This window comes from Pseudopipra pipra, chromosome W (genome assembly GCF_036250125.1).
Source record: "Pseudopipra pipra isolate bDixPip1 chromosome W, bDixPip1.hap1, whole genome shotgun sequence".
In the NCBI taxonomy this organism is placed as follows: Eukaryota; Metazoa; Chordata; class Aves; order Passeriformes; family Pipridae; genus Pseudopipra; species Pseudopipra pipra.
The window spans coordinates 29,167,318-29,187,705 of record NC_087580.1 but is presented as its reverse complement, the minus strand read 5'-3'; the positions used below and the strand labels follow the sequence as shown (position 1 = coordinate 29,187,705).

Genomic DNA, 20,388 nt, shown 5'->3' with positions numbered 1-20,388 from the left:
GCTCACTCCAGCCCAACAATCACTTCCCTGCTCCTGCTGACACACTCTTCCTCAGACAGGTCCCTCTGCAGAGCCCTCCTGCCTTCCAGCACATCAACACACCCTCAGCTTGGTGTCACCTGCACATTTGCTGATGAAATGCCTGGTTCTGCAGCAGCTGCAGATGCTCAAGGGGCAGCAGGACCAAGTCAGGGGCCTGGGGGGGCCTGGGGGGCTTTGGGGTGTGGGAGGGTCCTGGGGGAGCTGGGGAGGGGCTTTGGGGATTGGGGGTACAAACCAGGACAGACCAAGACAGACCAGTACCTCCTCACTTCTCCCGGGATCTCTCCTGGAGCTGGGCCACGTTGTCCTGAGACATCTGAGCACCCCCCCCAGTGCCCTCCCAGTACAGCCCAGTGCCCCCAGTACAGCCCACTGTGTTCCTGTCCCAGGGTGCCGGGTGATCCCTTTTTTTTTTGGGGGGGGGGTGGAAAGGATTTGAGGGGGGGCTGAAGGAGAAATGGGGCAATCTGGGGGATGGCTGGATGGGGATTTGGGCTGTTTTGAGGATCTTTGGGTGCATTTAGGGGAGGTAAAATGGGTTTGGAGGGCATTGGGGCATCAAAGGGATCTATGGGAGGAGGGGATTTAAGGAAAAATGGAGGTTGGGGACATTTAGGGGGGGTTAAAGGGGCTTGGGTGGGAGGGGCAGCTCCACGAGCAGGTGATTCCTGAGACCCCTCTGATGTCCCCAAGACCCTCTTGGTGTCCCCAGTTCCCCCCTTAACACCCCAAACCCCCTGGTGTCTCCAATGTCGCCAGGGCCTCCCCATAGCCCCAACTCTCCCCTTGACATCCCTAATTCCACTGTCCACAAACCCCTCCCCACTGTCCCCATTGTCCCCAAACCCATCCCTGATGGCCACAACCCTCCATCTCACCCCAGGAGCCCCCCTGGACCCTTTGACCACAAAAACACACTGCCTCCCACACTCACAGAAAGGCCAAGGGCATCTGGGGACACGTTGGGGACAGTTGGGGGGCTTTGGGGGGAACTGAGTAATTACTGGGGGATACTGGGACACACTGGGGGGAACTGAGGGACACTGGGAGGGACTGGGGAGTTACTGGGGGATTATCAGGACACAGCGGGGGACACTGGGAGGTTACAGGGACATACTGGGGGTTACTGGGTGCTCACTGCAGGATCACTGGGTCATCCTGGGGGGCAGTGGGAGGTCACTGGGACACACTGGGTGGTCACTGAGGGGGGTTACTGGGTCGTACTGAGGGTCACTGGGAGGTCACTGGGCTATACTGGGGGCACTGGGATCCCCTTCATCAGTTCTGCTCCCCCAGGACTATTGGGGGCACCCACAGGGCCCCTCCCCTGGGGGCTGCGAGATCCCCTGAACCCCACTGCTGGGCCTTAGGGGACACCCGGGCCCCCCTGTCTTTAGGATCTCTGTGTGCTGAGTTTTGGGGGTCTCTGGGGTTCGAGGGGGGAATTGGGATCCCCTTTCCCTGGGGTTGGTTCGCTGGGCTGGCAGAGGTGCTATGGTGAGATGGGAAATGGCCTTATAAGAGTTTTAGTTGGCCGTGGCCAGACAGGACTGACACGGAGACCCCCCAAAATCCAGGCAAAACCCCTGAAACCCCCTCAGAAATCCACCTCTGGACCCATCAAAACCTCCTCAAAGACACCCCAAATCCCCTCAGAGCACTCATCTCCCCCCCAGGACACCCTAAGCCCTCTCAGTGACCTGCAAAACCCACCTGGGATCCCCCAGGCCCTTTCAAAGACCCCAAAAACCCCCTCAGGGACCCTCAAAACCCTCTGGGACTCCCTAAATCCCCCTAGAAACCTCCAAAACTCCTTCAAAGACCCTACCCCCAAAGCCCCCCAGGACCTCCGAATTCCCTCGGAGACTCCAAAACTCCCTCAGGGATTCGCAAACCCCTTCAGGACCTTCAACCTCCCTCCTAAGTCTCCTCAGGACACCAAACCCCTTCAGAGACCCCCCAAAACCTCCTCAGGGACCCCTAAAAGCCCCTAAGGAACCACAAAACCCCACAACAGCAGAAGAGCTTTCTGTAAAGGAAGGGAGCAAAGAATCTGAGAAGGAGGAGACCAAGGAAAAACTGAAGCAAAGCAATAAAATCATCCTGGCCCCTGCAGTTTTTCCTTGACCTTTTTCTCACTTTTCCTTTTCTTAGGGTTCTTTTTTTGGTTGGGTGGTTTTGAATTTTTTTCTCCGAGGGACTTTCCCGGCAATCGAATCACCCTTCCGGGTTCTTGGGAGGCCTCCGGGCCCCACGGCCCCCGAGAGGGTCCTCCGAACCTCCGAACTCCCCGCGCTAAACCCTGCCGAGCCCTGCAGCCTTTCCCCCCACAGCCGCGCTCCCCGCAGCCCCCGAGGGGATCCCCAGACCCCGCTCTCCCGCACCCCCCGCCTGCACTCAGAGCTCACCGACCGACCCGCCGCCATCACCGATTCCCGGCAGCCAACGCGGCAGGGGCGGGGGCGGGGCTGCGGGGGCGTGGCCGCGCGCTGATTGGCTGCGGCGGCGTTCTCTGAACGCGGTGCGCGCGCAGCCGGGACTCGGTGATGGCGGCGGGGCCTGCGGTTCGCTCTGAGTGCTGTGAGTCCCCCCGGGGGGCCTCGGGAGGGTTTAGCGGGGGGGTTCGGGGATAACCGAGGAGGTTTTGAGGGGTCCCTGAGGGAGTTCGGTGTCCTGAGGGGACTCAGGGGGTGGTTGAAGGTCCCTGAAGGGATTTGGGGGTCTCTGAGGGGGTTTTGGTTTCTGAGGAGATTTGGGGGGTGCCAGGTGGAGTTTGGGGGTCTCTGAGGAGGTTTGGGGGTCCTGGCGGGACCTTTTAGGCAGTTTTGGGGTCTCTAGGGGGTTTACGGGGTCTTAGACGGTTTTGAGGGTCTCTGAGGGGGATTGAGGGGTCCCTAAAGGGGACTGGGGGGTCCCAGGTGGGTTTTGCGGGTCACTGAGAGGGTTTAGAGGGTACTGGGGAGGGATGAGGTCTCTGAAAGGATTTGAGGGGACCTTGAGAAGGTTTTGATGTGTCGAGGGGGGGCTTTCAGGGGTTTTGAGGGCATTTTAGGGGGTCCCCTAAAGCCCAGCAGTGGGTCCAGGGGGTCCCCCAGCCCCAAAAAGAAGGGGTCCTAGGGATGGCCCCCAAAATCCGGGGGGGGAGAATGTACCACATCCGGGTAAGGGGATCCCTAGACCCCAGTATATCCCAGTGACTTTCCAGTGACCCCTTCAGTGACCAGCCAGTGTGTCCCAGTGACCTCCCACTGCCCCCCAGGATGGCCCAGTGATCCTGCAGTGAGCACCCAGTAACCCCCAGTATGGCCCAGTAACCTCCCAGTGTCTCCTCGTGTGTCCTGGTAATTTCCCAGTAACTCCCCAGTCCCTCCCAGTGCCCTCCCAGCATCCCTCAGTAACCCCTCAGTCCCTCCCAGTGCCCCCTGGTTCCCCTCAGTGTGTCCCAGTATCCCCCAGTAATCACCCAGGGTCCCCCAAAGCCCCCCAGCTGTCCCCAATGTGTCCCCAGATGCCCTTGGCCTTTCTGTGAGTGTGTGGGGGGGTGTTTTTGTGGTCAGAGGGTCCAGGAGGGGCTCCTGGGGTGAGATGGAGGGTTGGGGACATCAGGGATGGGTTTGAGGACAGTGGGGAGGGGTTTGGGGACAGTGGAATTGGGGGTGCCAAGGGGGGAATTGGGGCTAAGGAAAGTCCCTGGGAACATTGGAGACACCAGAGGGGTCTTGGGGTGTCAAGGGGGGAACTGGGGACACCAAGAGGGCCTTGGGGACACCAGGGGGGTCTCATGTATCACCTGCTCGTGGTGCAGCCCCTCCTCTGCCCGCCCAGGCCTCATTAACTCCCCCCAAATGTCCCTTAACCTCAATTTTCCTTTTAATCCCCTCCCCCCACAGATCCCTTTGATGCCCCAATGCCCCCAAAACCTGTTTTAACTTCCCCAAATACACCCAAAGACCCCTAAACCCCCCCAAATCCCCATCCAACCCCTCCTAGATCCCCCCAAATCTCCTCCAACCCCCCCTCAAATCCCTTCCAACCCCCCCAAAGAGGGATCGCCCACACCCTGGGACAGGAACACAGTGGGCTGTACTGGGGGCACTGGGCTGTACTGGGAGGGCACTGGGGGGGCTCAGGTGTCCCAGGACAACAAGGTGGCCCAGCTCCAGGAGAGATCCGAGGAGCAGTGAGGAGGTACTGGTCTGTCCTGCTCTGTCCTCGTCTGTCCTGGTCTGTACTCCCAATCCCCAAAGCCCCTCCCCAGCTCCCCCAGGACCCTCCCGGACCCCAAAGCCCCCCAGGCCCCCCCAGGCCCCTGACTTGGTCCTGCTGCCCCTTGAGCATCTGCAGCTCCTGCAGAACCAGGCATTTCTTTGCTCCCCACAGGGTCGTTCCCACACCCAGAATGGAATCTGGAGGCAGCAGGATGTGCACAGGGCTCCCATTTCCTGCAGTGCAAAGGGGCTGCAGGGAATGATTCCCCTGCTCTTGCAAATCTGCCAAAACCTTCAGGGCACAGAAGGGGGAGCTTCAGGAGTTTGCTGGCCTTGGGAGTGGAGCTCACAGGGTATTGAGAGGAACATATCCCTCAAATACAATCTCTCTGCATACACAATATCTGTCTGGACAGGCAGATAAAGCAATAACCAGATATATTCTGTATCATATATATGGTACATATTCTATAGAATCCATCCTTAGGTGTTGTATGATAGATCTATAAGATATTACAAATAATAAGCAGTAATAAGGCAAGTGTCCTCCTTAGGGACACACACTTCTGAGGGAACTTGCACTTGACCCCCTTCCCTCTTCAGCTTCGAGCCACCGAGTGCCACAGAGGGGGACAGAGCTCCTGTGGAACATTCTATTCCACTGACACAGAGCAAGGAATAAACCCAAAGTATTGCCTGGGTTTGTTCCCTGGGGGTCTCTGCAGCAGCAAGCACAGCCCCACACTGACTGCTCTGGGCTGTGCAGGCATTTGTGGTTCTGCCTGTCTCACACACACACAAAAGTCTGGTGTAGTGCTGCCCTCAGGAAACCCCCCCAACCTTAAATTCATACCCCATCGTGCAGTCATGAAAGAAGTTGTCAGTGAATTTGCCAGAAAGCATGAAAAATAGAAGTGCACACAGTTATACACAAATACAGGTAATTACTGTTCTGACCACACATTCCAGATTAATTTGGTGCAGTGATAATAAAAATCTTAAACCCACGTAATGTTGTGCAAGAGAACACAGATTGACCAAGTGAAGCCAGACATTAATAGAGATAAATTCGAGAAGATCAGCAGTGCAGTGTTTTACTCCTGCTAACACTTGTGGACAGTCTGACTCTGACTTCATGTACAGGATGGACGTACCTGTGCCCCTGGGGCTGCCAGTGCCATGGTGGGCAGCAGGAACCACAGAGGATGGTGCCAGTGAGGCAAAGAGCCACAGCCACAGATTGGCTTCTGTATCTGGGCCAGCAGAATGGATTCTGTCATTCCATTTGCACGGCCCATTGCAGCTCAACAATTTCAGTGTCTGACTGCCCAGGATTCTCTCACACTAAACTTCACACTCGTAGGCAAAAAGTTGCTTTTAATCCTTGCAAATATGGAAACTGCACACCCAGAATATTGGCACAACAGAGGAATCCAGTTGTCAGAAATGATGGCAGAGGAGGCGTGGAAGGAGGAAACATTTGCACACCAAAGCACAGGGGTAATGATGAAGGCCTGAAGTCCAGTAATTTCATATTTATTCTCTACACTGAAACTAGGAAGAAAAAAATTGAGTTTTAAGTGAGACTACATTAATTCAGCTTTTGATTAATATATAGCAACTCAATCAAATCAAGTGCTCATGAAATGTCCTCACTCTCCTAATCCTCCCACTTAAACATTTTTTTTTTTTTTTTTTTGCTGAATCTTCATATTTTGGAGTATGTTTTGGCTGAATCTTAACTTTTTGCAGTTTGGGGAGGGGTTCATCTCACTATTTCTGAGGGGCTTTTTGCCTGAATGTTGGTGGTTTGGGTGTTTCTGGGCTGAATCTTGGTGTTTTGGAGGTTTTTATGGACACAGGATGCCCAGTGAGTTCTAGAGATGGACTTGGGCAGGAGGAACCCCCAAGCCAACGTGCTCAGCCCTTGTTTTCCCCCCATCAGGATTTGTCCTTCCCAAATCTTGGGCGGATGGAGGAGGAGGCTGCGAGGAAGAGGAAGATGCCTTGGGCCCCCCAGGCAGGTGAGGAGGAAGTCAGTGTCCCTTTGGGCGGGTGTTGTGCTGGCTCTGTCAGCCGAGCATGGCCCCGGCTGCAGGACAACCCCGCTGGCGCCGCCGTCCTGCCGGGGCCGGAGTTGGGGGGATGTCCTTGGCCTTCCCTGTGGGCCGGAGGCAAATCCCCTCCCTGTCCTTCTTGCTTCCTGCCCCAGGCCCCGAGCTGAGGACGGAGAGCCCGGAGGACAAATCCCCCCCGTGAGACCCTGGTGGGAGAGGCCGTTTTGAAGGGCTCCACGGCGCAGGAAGGCAGCGGGGAGGAAAAGGGCTGGAGATCCCCCCGCAGGAGGGGCTCCAAAGCCATCCCAGGGTGCTCTGAGGAGGAAAGAGCCAGCCAGTGCCAGGAAGGCAACCGGAGCTTGAGCCAGAGCTGTGACCTGGTGGTCCCTGAGCAGCCTCCCAGCAGGCAGAAGCCCTTCAGGTGCTTGGAATGTGGGAAGAGCTTCAGGAAGAGCTTCAACCTCCTCACCCACCAGCACATCCACACCGGGGAACGTCCCTACATGTGTGGGGAATGTGGGAAGAGCTTCAGGCAGAGGTCCAACCTCCACACCCACCAGCGCATCCACACTGGGGAACGGCCCTACACATGTAGGGAATGTGGGAAGAGCTTCAACCAGAGCTCCAACCTCCACACCCACCAGGGCATCCACACTGGAGAACGGCCCTACCCGTGTATGGAATGTGGGAAGAGCTTCAGGGACAGCTCCCACCTGATTGAACACCAGCACATACACACCGGAGAACGGCACTACACCTGTAGGGAATGTGGGAAGAGCTTCAGCCAGAGATCCACCCTCCTCCAACACCGTGGTGTGCACACTGGGGAACGGCCCTACACATGTTGGGAATGTGGGAAGAGCTTCAGTTACAGCTCCACCCTCCACATCCACCGACTCATCCACACTGGGGAACGACCTTACAAGTGCTTGGAATGTGGGAAGAGGTTCAGGACCAGCTCAGATCTCCTCAGGCATGAGCAGACACACACAGATGAGAGGCCCTTCCGCTGCACCGACTGTGGGAAGGGCTTCAACCGGAACTCCCACCTTGTCACCCACCGGCGCATCCACACAGGGGAGAGGCCCTACAAGTGTGGGGAGTGTGGGAAGAGCTTCACCGAGAGCTCTAAGTTGACCAGACACCAATGGACCCACCGGTAAGGGAAGCTCTACCAGTGCCCCGACTGCGGGAAGAGCTTCGGCCGCTGCTCCAACTCCGTCAGCTATTGGAGGACCTTTATTGGATGATCCACAGGGACCCACGTTGAGGACAGACCTGGTTCCAGGTCATCCATGCTGGGCACTGTATTGGGTCTGGATGGCCATGTTTTGGTAGCAGGGGAGCTCCAGGGGTGGGTTCTGTGAGCAGCTGCCAGAAGCTTCCTCCATGTCCAGCCCCTCTCCCGACCCCCCTGACAGTGAGGGTGACCCAGGGTCTTGTTAATCCAGCCCTTGGGCAGATTAGAGTGAAAGGACAGTGAATAATCAGTGTTTATAGATATATATATGTAGTGTTTATTTTAGAACAGTTGGGTTGCCATGTAAAGCAGGTTTGGAGCCATTTTGGTTCCTGTATATAGTGATATGAAAGCGTAAAAATAACACCTAAGAAAATGTAGAAGGGAAAAGAAAGTATCAGAGTAGAAAGATGCAGAGGCCACTCCCCCCTGAGGATAGTTTATCTATCTATCTATCTATCTATCTATCTATCTATCTATCTATCTATCTATCTATCTATCTATCTATCTATCTATCTATCTATAGGGTTTAGTTTAGGAAAATTTTATTTCCGTGTAAAGTAGATTTGGGACAGTTTTGGCTCCTGTTTATAGTGATATAAAACCATAAAAATAACACTTCCCCTCTCTGGCTCCAAACCCAGCCTGTCCCCTCCAGGGGTGGGTGTTCCCCCCTCTGCCCCAGGCGGTTCTTTGCAGCAAAGCCCCCACTGCTTCTGCAACTGGAGAGTGTTGGAGCCATGGACCATTAACATTCCAGTCTCTCCCAGCTCTGCATCCCAAAAGTCAAGAGGGATCAATCTGTCACCTCAAAGTGGATCAACCCCACTGAAAAAAGCTCGATCTCACCCCAAAATTCCTGTTTCTTATTTTCCCGATGTAATTCTGGGGCTGCCGGTGCCACCCCTCAGCTCTCCACAGGCTGAGGCTTGGCCTTGCACTTTTGTCTTTGCTGGATTTCTTCATCAAATATTTCTCTCTCCCTGAAAACAAAAATATGGAAGGTTTTCAATAATCTGGACATCTTTAGACCATCTGGACAATTTACAGGTTGCAGTGTTGGAACGAAACATTTTCCACATTTAATCATTTGTTCCCATCCCTCCCAGGAGGGAGGACACTGAACTCTTCCACAGAAACAGAAAACTAGTAACAAAAATTCAGAGACTACTGAAAATGAAAAATACCTTTTGCTCACAGGTGGCCCTTTCATGTCCTTCTCTTCTGCCTTCCTGCAATCCACGTTATCCATGGCAGCAGTTGCCTAGATGATGGCCCAAAAAATCTTTTTAATTCATTTATAATCATTCCAGAAAACTGAATCACAACTGGGGTGTGGGAGACCAAACAGGTGTTCAGGCTGGAGAGCCAGAGGCAGCTCCCCAGAGAGAGGCCTCAGAGATAGCGATGGAATCCATCAGACGGCCTTGGGCACTCTGTGAGAGGGAGAGAAGCAGCTGCAAACTTCAGGGGAAGGCACCTGTGGTGAACACCTGCTACAGAAGTTAAAAATGAGAAGGGACTGTTCTAGTTAACCTCACTTATGAAATATGACTTAATTTCTAATTAAGAATGACAGTGTGTTGTTAGAAAAATTTGAATAGTGTGGATGAGTTAGAAAAAGTGTGTGACAGTATGTTAAATAGGTCCATGCATGCCTCCTTCCCTGTAGCTTAAAAATTCCTGTGCTAGGTGGGATAAAAAAGCTTTACTGTAAACATTGCATCCCTTTTCTGCCATTTCAGAGTGGACGAGGAGGATGGAAGAATAAAACTTCTATTTTTAGTGACGCAGTCAGATTGTCTTTATTAACAGCCAACAAGAGTAAAAGAGTTTAAAACTGTGTCAGAAGAGATTTTAGGCTTTGGCAGTTCTCCACAATTCCTTTAGTTCCATGAGGCTCTGCCGTGTCACAATTGGCCCTTGACTCCATGAGGTTCCAAAAACTCCCAAGGTTCCTTTGGTTCCATGAGACCCTGCAGTGTCACAGTGTTCTCTTGTTTCCATGAGGTTCTACAGTGTCCCAGGATTCATTTTTTCCACGAGGCCCTGGACTTTTACTATGGAGCCCTGATTCCCTGCAGCCATGCTGTGTCCCAATGGCACCTTGGTTCCATGAGATCCTACAGTGTCCCAGGGTTCCTTCTGGAGCATGAGACCCTGCAGTGTCACAGGTGCCCCTTGATTCCATGATATTCCACAGGGTTCCTCTGATTCCATGAGGCCCCACATGTCACAATGACCCCTTGATTCCATGAGGTTCCACAGTGTCACAATGTTCCTTTTAGCTCCGTGTGGCTCTTTGACATCCCGTGACCTCACGGCTCTTTAGGAGCCCTGAGAACTTCAACAGGGGGAAATGCCGGATTCTGCCCTGGGATGGGGCAACCCCGCATGGATGGACAGACTGGGAAGGAGAGGCTGGAAAGCAGTGCCGGGAAAGGGCCCTGGGGGTGCTGGTGGGTGGCCAGTTGGCCCTGAGTCAGCAGTGCCCTGGCAGCCAGGAGGGCCAAGCCTGTCCTGGGGGCATCAGGCCCAGCATGGCCGGCCGGGCCAGGGAGGGGATTGTCCCGCTCTGCTCTGCCCTGGGGCGGCCTCACCTGCACCATTGGGGCAGTTTGGGGGGACACAATGGAAGGGAGAGATTGAGCCATTGGAGAGTGTCCAGAGGAGGGCAAGGAAGATGGGGAAGGGCCTTGGGGGGAAGGTGTGTGAGGACACTGAGGGCACTTGGTGTGTTCAGCTGGAGGAGACTGAGGGGAGACCTCACTGCAGGTCCAACTTCCTGGGGAGGGGTAGAGGAGGAACAGGCCCTGAGCTCTGCTCTGTGGGGAGCAGGGACAGGACTGAGGGAATGGCCTGGAGTTGTGTCAGGGCAGGGTTAGGCTGGATCTTAGAAAGAGGTTGTTCCTCCAGAGGGTGGTTGGGCACTGAACAGGCCCCCCAGGGCAGTGGGCACAGCACCAAGGCTGACAGACCTCAAGAAGTGTTTGGATGATCCTCTCAGGCTCATGGTGTGATCCTTGGGGATGGTCCTGTGCAGGGCTAAGGGTTGGACTGGATAATCTTTGTTGGTCCCTTCCAACTCAGCATATTCTGTGATTCTGTGATTATCAACCCTGTGTTCAGCACAAAGCCAAAATATAGCCCTGCACTGGCCATGAGGAAGAAATTTAACTGTACTCCCCCTGAAACCAGCACACCCTTTGTGGGCTCTCACAGAAACATTCCACAGTCCATTTTCCACCTGTAACCAGTGACTCTGAGTTCCTACTTCCCCAGCCCCCAGGGATGGTCTCCTTGTCTGCTCATTCCTCCACACTCTCTTTTCAGTGATGGACTCAGTGGGGCTTGCTGACATCCTCAGCAACTTGGAGGTTTCCTTATGAATTTTACTTCTCTAGATGCTTGTTCAGTCTTTAGATCCTCAGTTCAGGAATTCAGTGCCAAAGGGCTCATTGACACTCAAAACATATTAAGGAGACAAAACTCTGGGAATAATTTACTTTTAAGTCTCCCATTCTTTTGTGGTTTATTAGACAGATTTCACAGCCACACTCCAAAGTCCATTTACCACCTGTAACCAGTGACTCTGAGTTCCTGCTTCCCAGCCCCCAGGGACAGTCTCCTTGTCTGCTCATGCCTCCACACTCTCTTTTCAGTGATGGCATCGTAATGAGACAAGCCCCTGGGAATAATTTACTTGTAAGTCTTCAATTCTTTTGTGGTTAATCAGACAGATCTCAGAATTGTATTCAAAGTGAATATCTTGTATTAAAGAAGCAATGAGAAAATATTTCCTTTTTTGTCTCCTGTTTACTTTTTTCCTGTCCATATTTTCCCATTGCACACAGTGAGTCACACACTGAAGTCACAAGATCACTCAATCCACAGAGGGAGGAAAAGAGAGAAAATGAATGAAATGCTCTATTGTGCAGAGCTAAATCTGCACTCATACCAATATTCTGGGCTTACAGGAACTTTATCAAACACATTCTGCAGCATCTGTTCACTGGGCAAACATCTGTGTGGATGGCCAGGCCCAAGGAGTGGTGGGCAATGGAGTTCCATCCAGTGGTGTTCCCAGGGCTCAGCATTGGGCTCAGGGCACTTCAATCTCTTTCTCAATGATCTGCACAAGGGGATGGAGTGCAGCCTCAGGCAGTTCCCAGGGGACACCAAGCTGGGGGGAGTGTTGATGTGCTGGAGGGCAGGAAGGCTCTGCAGAGGGATCTGGACAGGCTGGATCCATGGGCCCAGGCCACTTGGAGGAGGTTCGACCAGGCCAAGTGCCAGGTGCTCTACCTGAGACACTTTCATCTGGTCAGTCCCATCCACCTGTCCATTGTTGATGTCACTCAGGAGCCCAACTCTTGGCTACCTGTGCATCTCCAGGATGGACTTTCACAGACAACCTCTCTGCCCGGGTGGCAGGAGGGCCTACCCTGATAAGGCCTAAAATCCCATCAGACAATGCCAACAGTGCCAGCTCTCATGCAAGCTGTCTGTGAGATCTGGGAATGGTTTTGGTGTTGGATGATGCTCAAACCAGCCTGGTTCACCCAACTCCAAACACACATCCTGCTTTTGGAAGTTGGATGGGACAGAGAAGCTGTTCACTGGCCTGTCCATTTGTGAGGAGCAGTCAGTCACTTCGTATGAAAAAAGTCCAGTCCCTTTTCATCCAGGTTCTTCTAACACAGCCCTTCTTGGGGTAGATGTGTGGAGATTCCTGCCTTGGGTGGGGACGCCCTCCAAGGACACTCTTCAAGGTTGAGCAAAAGAAATCTCACGACCGTTGGTGTGGGTGAGTTACATCAGATCTCCACGTAATAATTATTTCCTTTGGCTAGTTTTAATATAATTGTTCAATAATTTCTTCAATATAGTGCACTATCCTATCTTATACTGTACACCTAGCAGTTTTAGCTTTATACAGTGTAGTAAATAATTCTGATTAAGATCTTTTGTCTGCTCATTTGTAAGAATAAATGATTCATTTTATATAAATATTGCCATTTGGCCAATCATTAAACCAGTGGGACAAAAGTGGTTCAATCACACTTCTGTAATTCCTTAAATGTAATTTGTTGACAAAATCTGAGGCAAAGATTGCATCCCTTATTCCTTGAGGCTCTGCAGTGTGACAATGGCTCCTTGATTCCATGAGGTTGCACTTTTTCCCAGCATTCTTGGGCTCCATAAGGCCCTGAAGTGTGACAATGGCCCACTGATTCCATCATTTTCCCCAGTGTCACAATGGACCCTTGATTCCAGGAGGTTCCACAGTGTCACAATGGTCCCTTTGACTCCAGAAGGCCTTGCAGAATCAGAATGGCCCCTGGATTCTGTGAGGTTCCACAGTGTCACAATGGACCCTTGATTCCATGAGATTCCACAGTGTCCCATTGGTTCCCTTTGGTTCCAAAGGTTCTGGGATGTCACACTGGCCCCTTGATTCCCTGACGTTCCACAAAGTCCCGGGGTCCTTTTGATTCCAGGAGGTTCCGCAGTGTCCCATGTTCCCTTTGGTTCCAGGAGGCCCCAGTGTATTCCAATGGCCCCTGGATTCCAGGAGATTCCACAGTGTCCTGGGGCTCCCTTGTCTCCCTGACTTTTGGCAATGTCCCGGGGTCCCTTTGTTCCCAGGAGGTTCCTTTGTTTCCATCAGGCCCTGCCACGTCCCAGACTCCCTTTGGTTCCATGAGGTGCTGCAGGGTCACAATGTCCCCTTTATTCCATGAGGTTCCGCCATGTCCCAGGGTTCCTTTGATTCCATGGGATTCCACAGGGCCAAAACTCCCTGCTTCTTATCCTTCCAACATTTGTGGGCCCATTCTATCCCTGCCTGGGATGGAGCCCCATTGTGTTTCTGCAGGAATGGATCCATGGCCATCCTGCCACTGCACCAATTTAGTGCTGCACAAATGTCACTGCAGGCCCGACACTGGATGCAAGAACAGTCTGGGAACTCCAGGCCTGCCTCCCATTCAGCAGAGCCAGTCGGGGTCCCAAAGAGCACAAGTGATTGACTGCAACCCCTGCAGTTCTCTGGCATTGCTGGGGACAAATGCATGAACTGCCAGGAGCTCTGCAGAGCCCTGACAGTGCCACTGCCATCCCAAGCTGCATTGCCCGGGGCAACCCTCAGCACAGCCAAGGCCACAACCCTTCCTGAAAGGTGTCCCTTCTGGGCAGGGCCAGGGGGACAAACCCCTCCATCTGTCCCTGCACATGTTGTGTCCAAGTCTCATCCTCTACTTAGGGACAAAGTCAGGCTAAATTTTATACCTCATTAACCAGGGCTGTGCAAAGTGCTGTGGGTGGGACTGTGGTCAAACCTGTCAAACAGGACAGGCTGTGGGGATCACTTGCAGGGCATGGCCAGGGATGTGTCTTGAGCATCCTCCTGTTTACCATGACCAGGTTTTTCATCCCCTTTTCCTTCTGTTTTCTCATGGTTGTTCCTCCACAAACCCTCGTGATCCCACCCTCTCCTTTCCTTTGTTTCTTTCCTTCAGATCCCATGACAAGTCTTCCTCAGTCCCCAAATGTGCTTTCGCTGTTGCCCATCATCAGTCTTAGACCCTGAGCATAAAAACCCTACCCACATTTGTGAAGTCATCCTGGGAGGCTCTGCCATTGACCCACCTGGTAAAGCCTTCACAGAGATATTTTGGAAGTGTCTTTCAATTATTTTTTTACCTTTTGGGCTTATGAGGATTTCTCCAAAAACATGGCAATTCACGTCCTAGATATGGCAATTCTTTGGAGAAGGAGGTTGGGACTCAAAGAATCCCAGAATGGTTTGGGTTGGAAGGGAGATATAAGGTCATCTTGTCCAAGGTGCTCGACATGGACAGTGATATCTTCCACTAGTTCAGGTTACTCACAGTCCCTGACCTTGGACAAATCCAAGGATGGGACATCCAGTTTTCTAGAAACCTGCTTCAGTTCTTGCCACCCTCATTGTTAAATATTTCTTCCTATTATAAATACAAGACTCCAGTCTTTCAGTTCAAAGATATTGCCATGTGTTCTGTCACTACAGGCCTTGGTAAAATGTATCCCTGTGATTTCCTTAGACTATGAGCACCATGTGTTCATCTGCAACACCTTGGAGAGTACCCAGGGATCTCCCAAGAAAAGATTTGGAGGCCTCAATCCCATGACCACTCTGTAGGGACTAAGGAGCTTCGGGCTCCATGGTGTGGAGACTGAGGACAGTGCAGGGGTAGCCAGAGAGGGCTTGAAGGGTGGTTTCAGAGATGAAGGATCCTTTTGTCATAACAGGAAACAGCATGAGAAATAAAGAAACAATGCCAAGTTCAGCTGGAGAGGTCCAGACTGGAAACAAGGAGAAAAAAATTTCACTCTGAGGGCGATGGTGTGATGCAACACATCACCCAGAAAGAGTCTGGATGAGCCCAAGGCTTTGTGTGTGCAGGAAGAGCCAGGGAGGACGCAGAGATGTCAGTGCAGGAAGGTGCCAGCCAGGTGGGGCAGCCGGGGGGATGACGACAGCCTGCAGGGAAAGGGGCAGGGCATGGACACCGTAGGACAGCCTGGGCTGGAGAGGAGACAGGGATGGGGAGAAGCTGGAAGGCCCTGACAGAGCCACCTTCTGCAGGCCTTTGGCCAGGGCTGCTGTCTGTGCCCCTGATGCCAGGAGGAGGGGAGTGGCCCTTGCAGCCCTGGGGCCTCATGGCCTCCTTGTCCCTGCTCAGCAGCCTGGCAGGTGCCACCCCATGGTCCTGCCCTTGGCATTGCACATCCCACATCCCAGTGCCCCAGGAAGAGCCCTGAGGAATGAGGCAGGGACAGGATGTCCCTTCCCAGAGGCCCCATGGGGTCAGGGCTTGGCCTGTTGGATTAAGGAAACAAGTCAAGGTTTGTTCAGCATCAGAGCCACCTTTCCCTTGCTTGTCCATCCTTGTCATCACTGTCTGCACTTTTCTGTTCTAACTGGAAGCCAGGGAGACATTCTCAGTTGTGTCCCTCAGTGAGACTCATTAGCACTACAAGAAACTTCAGTGTTTCAGTCTCATTTTGACTTCTTGAAAAGTTGTTTGAACTTCCTCTCAGGGACTGAGTCTCATGTAAACAACATCAAACCCCCTGAGGGTCATGAAATGCCTGGGGCTGTTGCTGTGCTGCTGAGCTGGGCCAGGCTCCTGGCACACAGGGAGCTCCTGGCAAGCAAGAAGAGCTTCAAAGAGACAGCTCTGCTGGTGAGCAGCTCCTCTGCACAGCCCAGCAGGGCTGAGGGCACTGCCAGGGCAGCTCAGGGACACCAGCAGGGCACAGACAGAGCTTCAAGGGGCTCAGCACTGGCAGGAGGGCTGAGAGCTCCCTGCAGGAGGAATCTTGGCAGGGCTGCACATGGTGAGTCTGTGGCTCCAGGGCAGTGCAGGGGCAGCTCCTGGAGGCATCTCCTAAAGCTGGCCCAGCCCCAGCTGATGGGATGAGTGAGCAGGGACTGTTTTGGGGCACTTTGGAAGAGCTGTGAAGCCGGGGGTGCAGCCAGGGGTGCCCAGGGCTGTGGGGCAGAGCAGGGTCCTGCAGCCCAGGGTGCTGTGCTGGGCAGGGACTCTGTTGCCTGCCAGGGGCAGCTCTCAGCTGGCCCGGGGAGCTGCTGCCAGGGCTGGGGCAGAAGGGCTGTGGGCAAGGAGCAACTCCTGGGAGGGCAGGGAAGGGCTCTTCCCCTGTTTAGAGTAGGTTGCAGGTTGTGAGGGCTGCTCAGAGCTCCAGGTCATTACAGAACATTTCTCAGAGGAGTTTTATAAAAAGCACAGCCAGTCATGGGATACCTGAAAGTGAAGGATCCTGTTCTTTCCATCTTCAAATATGTGTTTTCTGGGTGGGAAATTGGTCCTAAAAATTAATCTCACAGTTCAGAAGGAGGCACTGAAACGCCAAATCTATTTCTCTTAGAGGAGATAAGACCAGGCAACATCAGAAATCACCACACCTCTGCCTTACATGTAGCTCTGGGTCACTTTTCCAGCCTCCTCAGAGTTGCTCTGACGTTGCCATCAGAGCCTGCACAGCCAGAGATTCCCCTGGGCAATGCTGTATTGCTGGGCTGGAACAGAGAACATTTAACAAAGCTGCCCTTTTAAACAGTGCTGCCCTGCACTCATCAGACTGTAGGTATTTGTGTTTATTAAAAATTAATTTGCATGTGAAGCTATGTTCAGGTAGGACGAGGAAAAGCACAGGGCAGATGGGAACAGACGGAGGGACACTGCAGCTCTCCTGGCTCTGCACTAAGCTACAGAGAGCTGAGCTGTTTGTCCTCTCCTGTTTAAAGTCTTGTTACATTTGGCATCATAAAAATGATGATTTGTACTCCTGACAAGAACAGGTACCAGATGAAACCATCAAAAATAATAAACACAGACAACATTATTTAAGGGACATGCTAAGCCCTTCCACGTCTTGAGAGTGGAGACTGAACTTTTCCCTTAAAGGTGGATGATGCCTGACATCCCTTGGGAGTGTTTGATGCTGTGGCAAAGCAGCTCCATGTCCCCACTGGAGCAGGGGAAAACTGAGCCCTTGGAAGCACATGGGCAGAGCTCCTGTTCCTCTCAGCACCCTCAGCCACCACAAGAAAGGGAAAGGAAAAGCCTTTTAGTTCAGGGGATTTCTATGAGAAATAAAGTGGCTTTGCTTAGAGGAGCCTGTCTTAACTTCTCCCTGTCCTTTCATGTTTCTGAACAGTGTCCCTGTGCTGGGAAGCAGCAAATGTCCAACAGCAGCTCCATGCCCCAGTTCCTCCTCCTGGCATTCGCAGACAGGCGAGAGCTGCAGCTCCTGCACTTCTGGCTCTTCCTGGCCATCTCCCTGGCTGCCCTCCTGGCCAACGGCCTCATCCTCAGCGCCGTAGCCTGTGACCACCACCTGCACACCCCCATGGGCTTCTTCCTGCTCAACCTCTCCCTCACAGACCTGGGCTGCATCTGCACCACTGTCCCCAAAGCCATGCACAATTCCCTCTGGGACACCACAACCATCTCCTACACAGGATGTGCTGCACAGCTCTTTTTCTTTGCCTTTTTCATTTCAACAGAGTATTTCCTCCTCACCATCATGTGCTACGACCGCTACGTTGCCATCTGCAAACCCCTGCACTACGGGACCCTCCTGGGCAGCAGAGCTTGTGCCCACATGGCAGCAGCTGCCTGGGCCACAGCATTTCTCTATTCTCTGCTGCACACAGCCAACACATTTTCCCTGCCCCTGTGCCAGGGCAATGCCCTGGGCCAGTTCTTCTGTGAAATCCCACACATCCTCAAGCTCTCCTGCTCACACTCAGGCTACCGCAGGGAAATTGGGTTCATTGGGGTTGGTGTCTGTTTAGGGTTTTGTAGTTTCATTTTCATTGTTTTTTCCTATGTGCAGATCTTCAGGGCTGTGCTGAGGATCCCCTCTCAGCAGGGACGGCACAAAGCCTTTTCCACCTGCCTCCCTCACCTGGCCGTGGTCTCCCTGTTCCTCAGTACTGCCACATTTGCCTACCTGAACCCCCCCTCCATCTCCTCCCCATCCCTGGATCTGGCCCTCTCAGTTCTGTACTCGGTGGTGCCTCCAGCACTGAACCCCCTCATCTACAGCCTGAGGAACCAGGAGCTCAGGGATGCCATAAGGAAAACGATGACTGGATGTTTTTGAGAAGCAAAAAACTGCATCTTTTCTTCTGCAGAACACACATTGTGTAACACATTTTGGGCTCAGCCTGCTTTCTAAAAGTTTTGGTAGTGTTTGGGGTTGGGGGGCTTTCCTGTTTTTTCCCTCTCCTTATGTCATTAACACTGAAATTTTATTCTTCATCCCATATAATTCACTCTCTACCTCTTTTTTTTTTTACCCACAAAATGTACTAATCAGAAATCATGCTTTGTGTGCATTTAAACAAAATAAAAGTTTGTGCAGCAAGGTATTTGTCAAACATCCTCCCTGTGTTAGTTTGTACATGAGGAATCACAATCTCTGAGTGGAAGAAAGGACACAAATCCTTTTTCCCTGATCCTTCCTCCAAGACCTCCCCTGAAGCTGGAGGGCATTTCCATGTTTGCAGATGTGGAGAGGAAAAGAGTCCCAGCACTGCCAGGGAGCACCAGAACTGGGTCTGTTCAGAGCTGCTCTCTTTGCACTCCCACCCTCTCCTTTCCTGTCCGTGCCCAAGGCCTGAGTGCTCTGGCAGCTCAGTCACTGTCCTGCTGTGGGTCAGGCCTGTGAGCACAGGCAGGGACAGGCCCTGGGCACTGCTGGGACAGGGCTGGGCTCCACAACAGCAGATCCAGCAGCAAAGGGGTTCCCCTCCAGGCACTTCCTGAGGGCTGAGGTCTTTTCCCAACACTGGTATGGAGAAGAAGTCCAAGGATTAGACTGTCAAAAGTCTTGTTGCTTTGCTTGTTTCTCATGGAGACAGTGCAGTGAGGTCAGGGACCCACTGGGACTGCAGGGACTGAGAGTTGGGTCAGATGTTGTGTGTTGGTGGCCAGTGGCCAATGGAGGTGACAAATGATCTCCAAGTCACCTGCCTGGGGCTCTGCAGCTTGTGAGGGCTCTGATGGCAGGTGAGGACTTGTCTGTAGGAAATGAAGAACTGCAGGAGAGCACAGAGGATCTGCAGGGACAGCTCATCCCATCCAGTCAGCAGTGAATGGAGCCCTGGAGCAGAATCCTGCCCAGGGTGGAGTTACCAGAGATCAAGTACTAAATCTTGCTGTGAAGGGGCAAACAGCTCTGCAAGCCCAGGGGACACAGCAGGTACAGGGAAAACTCTTGCAAATGACTTCTCTTGACCTCAGTGAACTTCCACAGGTTGACCAAGAGCAGCCCCCAAAGCCGTGTCCCAGCTCTGGAACAAGGCAGGGCCCCTCTGAGCCCCCTCCATGGCCACACAGGAGCGTCTGTGGGAGGTGGTCAGTGGCAGGGAGCACCATCAGCTGGCTCTGCCTCCCAGCTGGAGCAACACAGCCCAACAGAGTCCCCGATGGCCCCAGGCCCCACAGCCCCCGTGCTCTGCAGAACAGCCCCCCCCAGCTCGGGGGCTGTGGGGAGCACGGGCAGGGGGTGCAGGAAGGGCTGCTCAGGCCAGCACAGACGTGTTCCCCTGGGGAAAGGCTCTGTGGGGAGATGGGATGTGCCAGGAGAAGAGCAGGACACCCTGTGTGAGCAGAGGGGCCATGGGAAGAGGCTGCCCTGTGCCTGGGGAAAAGAGGGGGCAAAGCAAAAGGTGGGAAACTCTCTACTCTGAGATCAGTGGTGCTGCCCAAGAACACGCTGACTCCAGAGGTGTCCAAGCGGGGCAGAGCCGGCGACTCCGGTCCGTGCGGCGGCGGGGGGGAGGCAGCGGCTCTGCTTGATTCCATGGAGTTCTGGGGAGGCACAGTGGCCCCTTGGTTCCATGAGGCTCTGAGATGTCTCAGGGTTCCTTTGGTTTCATGAGGCCGTGCAGTGTCACAGTGGTCCCTTGAGTCCATGAGGTTCCTCAGGGTCAGAATGGCCCCTTGGTTCCATGAGGTTCTAAAAAGGTCTCAGGGTTTCTTTTTTTGCATGACGTCCCACATGTCAAAACGGCCCCTTTTTTCCACCACATTTCAGTGTCCCTGTGTGCCTTTATTTTCATGAGGCCCTGCAGTGGCACAATGGACGTTTTGTCCCATGAGCTTCCAAAATGTCTCAGGGTTCCTTTTGTTCCATGAGGCCCTACCAGTCCCTTGGTTCCACGAGATTCCACAGTTTCCCTGTGTTCTTTTGGATCCATAAGGCTCTGCAATGTTATAACTGCCCCTTGATTCCATGAAGTCCCACAGTGCCCCTGGATTCC

At 53.2% G+C, this 20,388-nt stretch overlaps 2 protein-coding genes across 2 annotated transcripts; both read left to right on the top strand.

Moving 5' to 3' along the window:
* Positions 1-6,714: 6,714 nt before the first annotated feature.
* Positions 6,715-7,906, top strand: LOC135405590 (zinc finger protein 154-like; the record flags this gene model as incomplete). The annotated part of the gene is made up of 1 exon (XM_064640298.1): positions 6,715-7,906. A coding segment is annotated over one exon (756 nt), but the record flags the coding sequence as incomplete, so codon positions are not given.
* A 9,380-nt stretch (positions 7,907-17,286) lies between these two features.
* LOC135404963 (olfactory receptor 14C36-like) lies at positions 17,287-18,224 on the top strand. The gene has a single exon (XM_064639687.1). The coding sequence runs from the start codon at positions 17,298-17,300 to the stop codon at positions 18,222-18,224; it is 927 nt and encodes a 308-aa protein (XP_064495757.1). The 5' UTR covers positions 17,287-17,297.
* Positions 18,225-20,388: the final 2,164 nt, after the last annotated feature.

What these genes read in the sequence shown, in the direction of transcription:
- LOC135404963 (XM_064639687.1), top strand. Translation starts at nt 17,298, where the DNA reads ATGTCCAACAGCAGCTCCATGCCCCAGTTCCTCCTCCTGGCATTCGCA.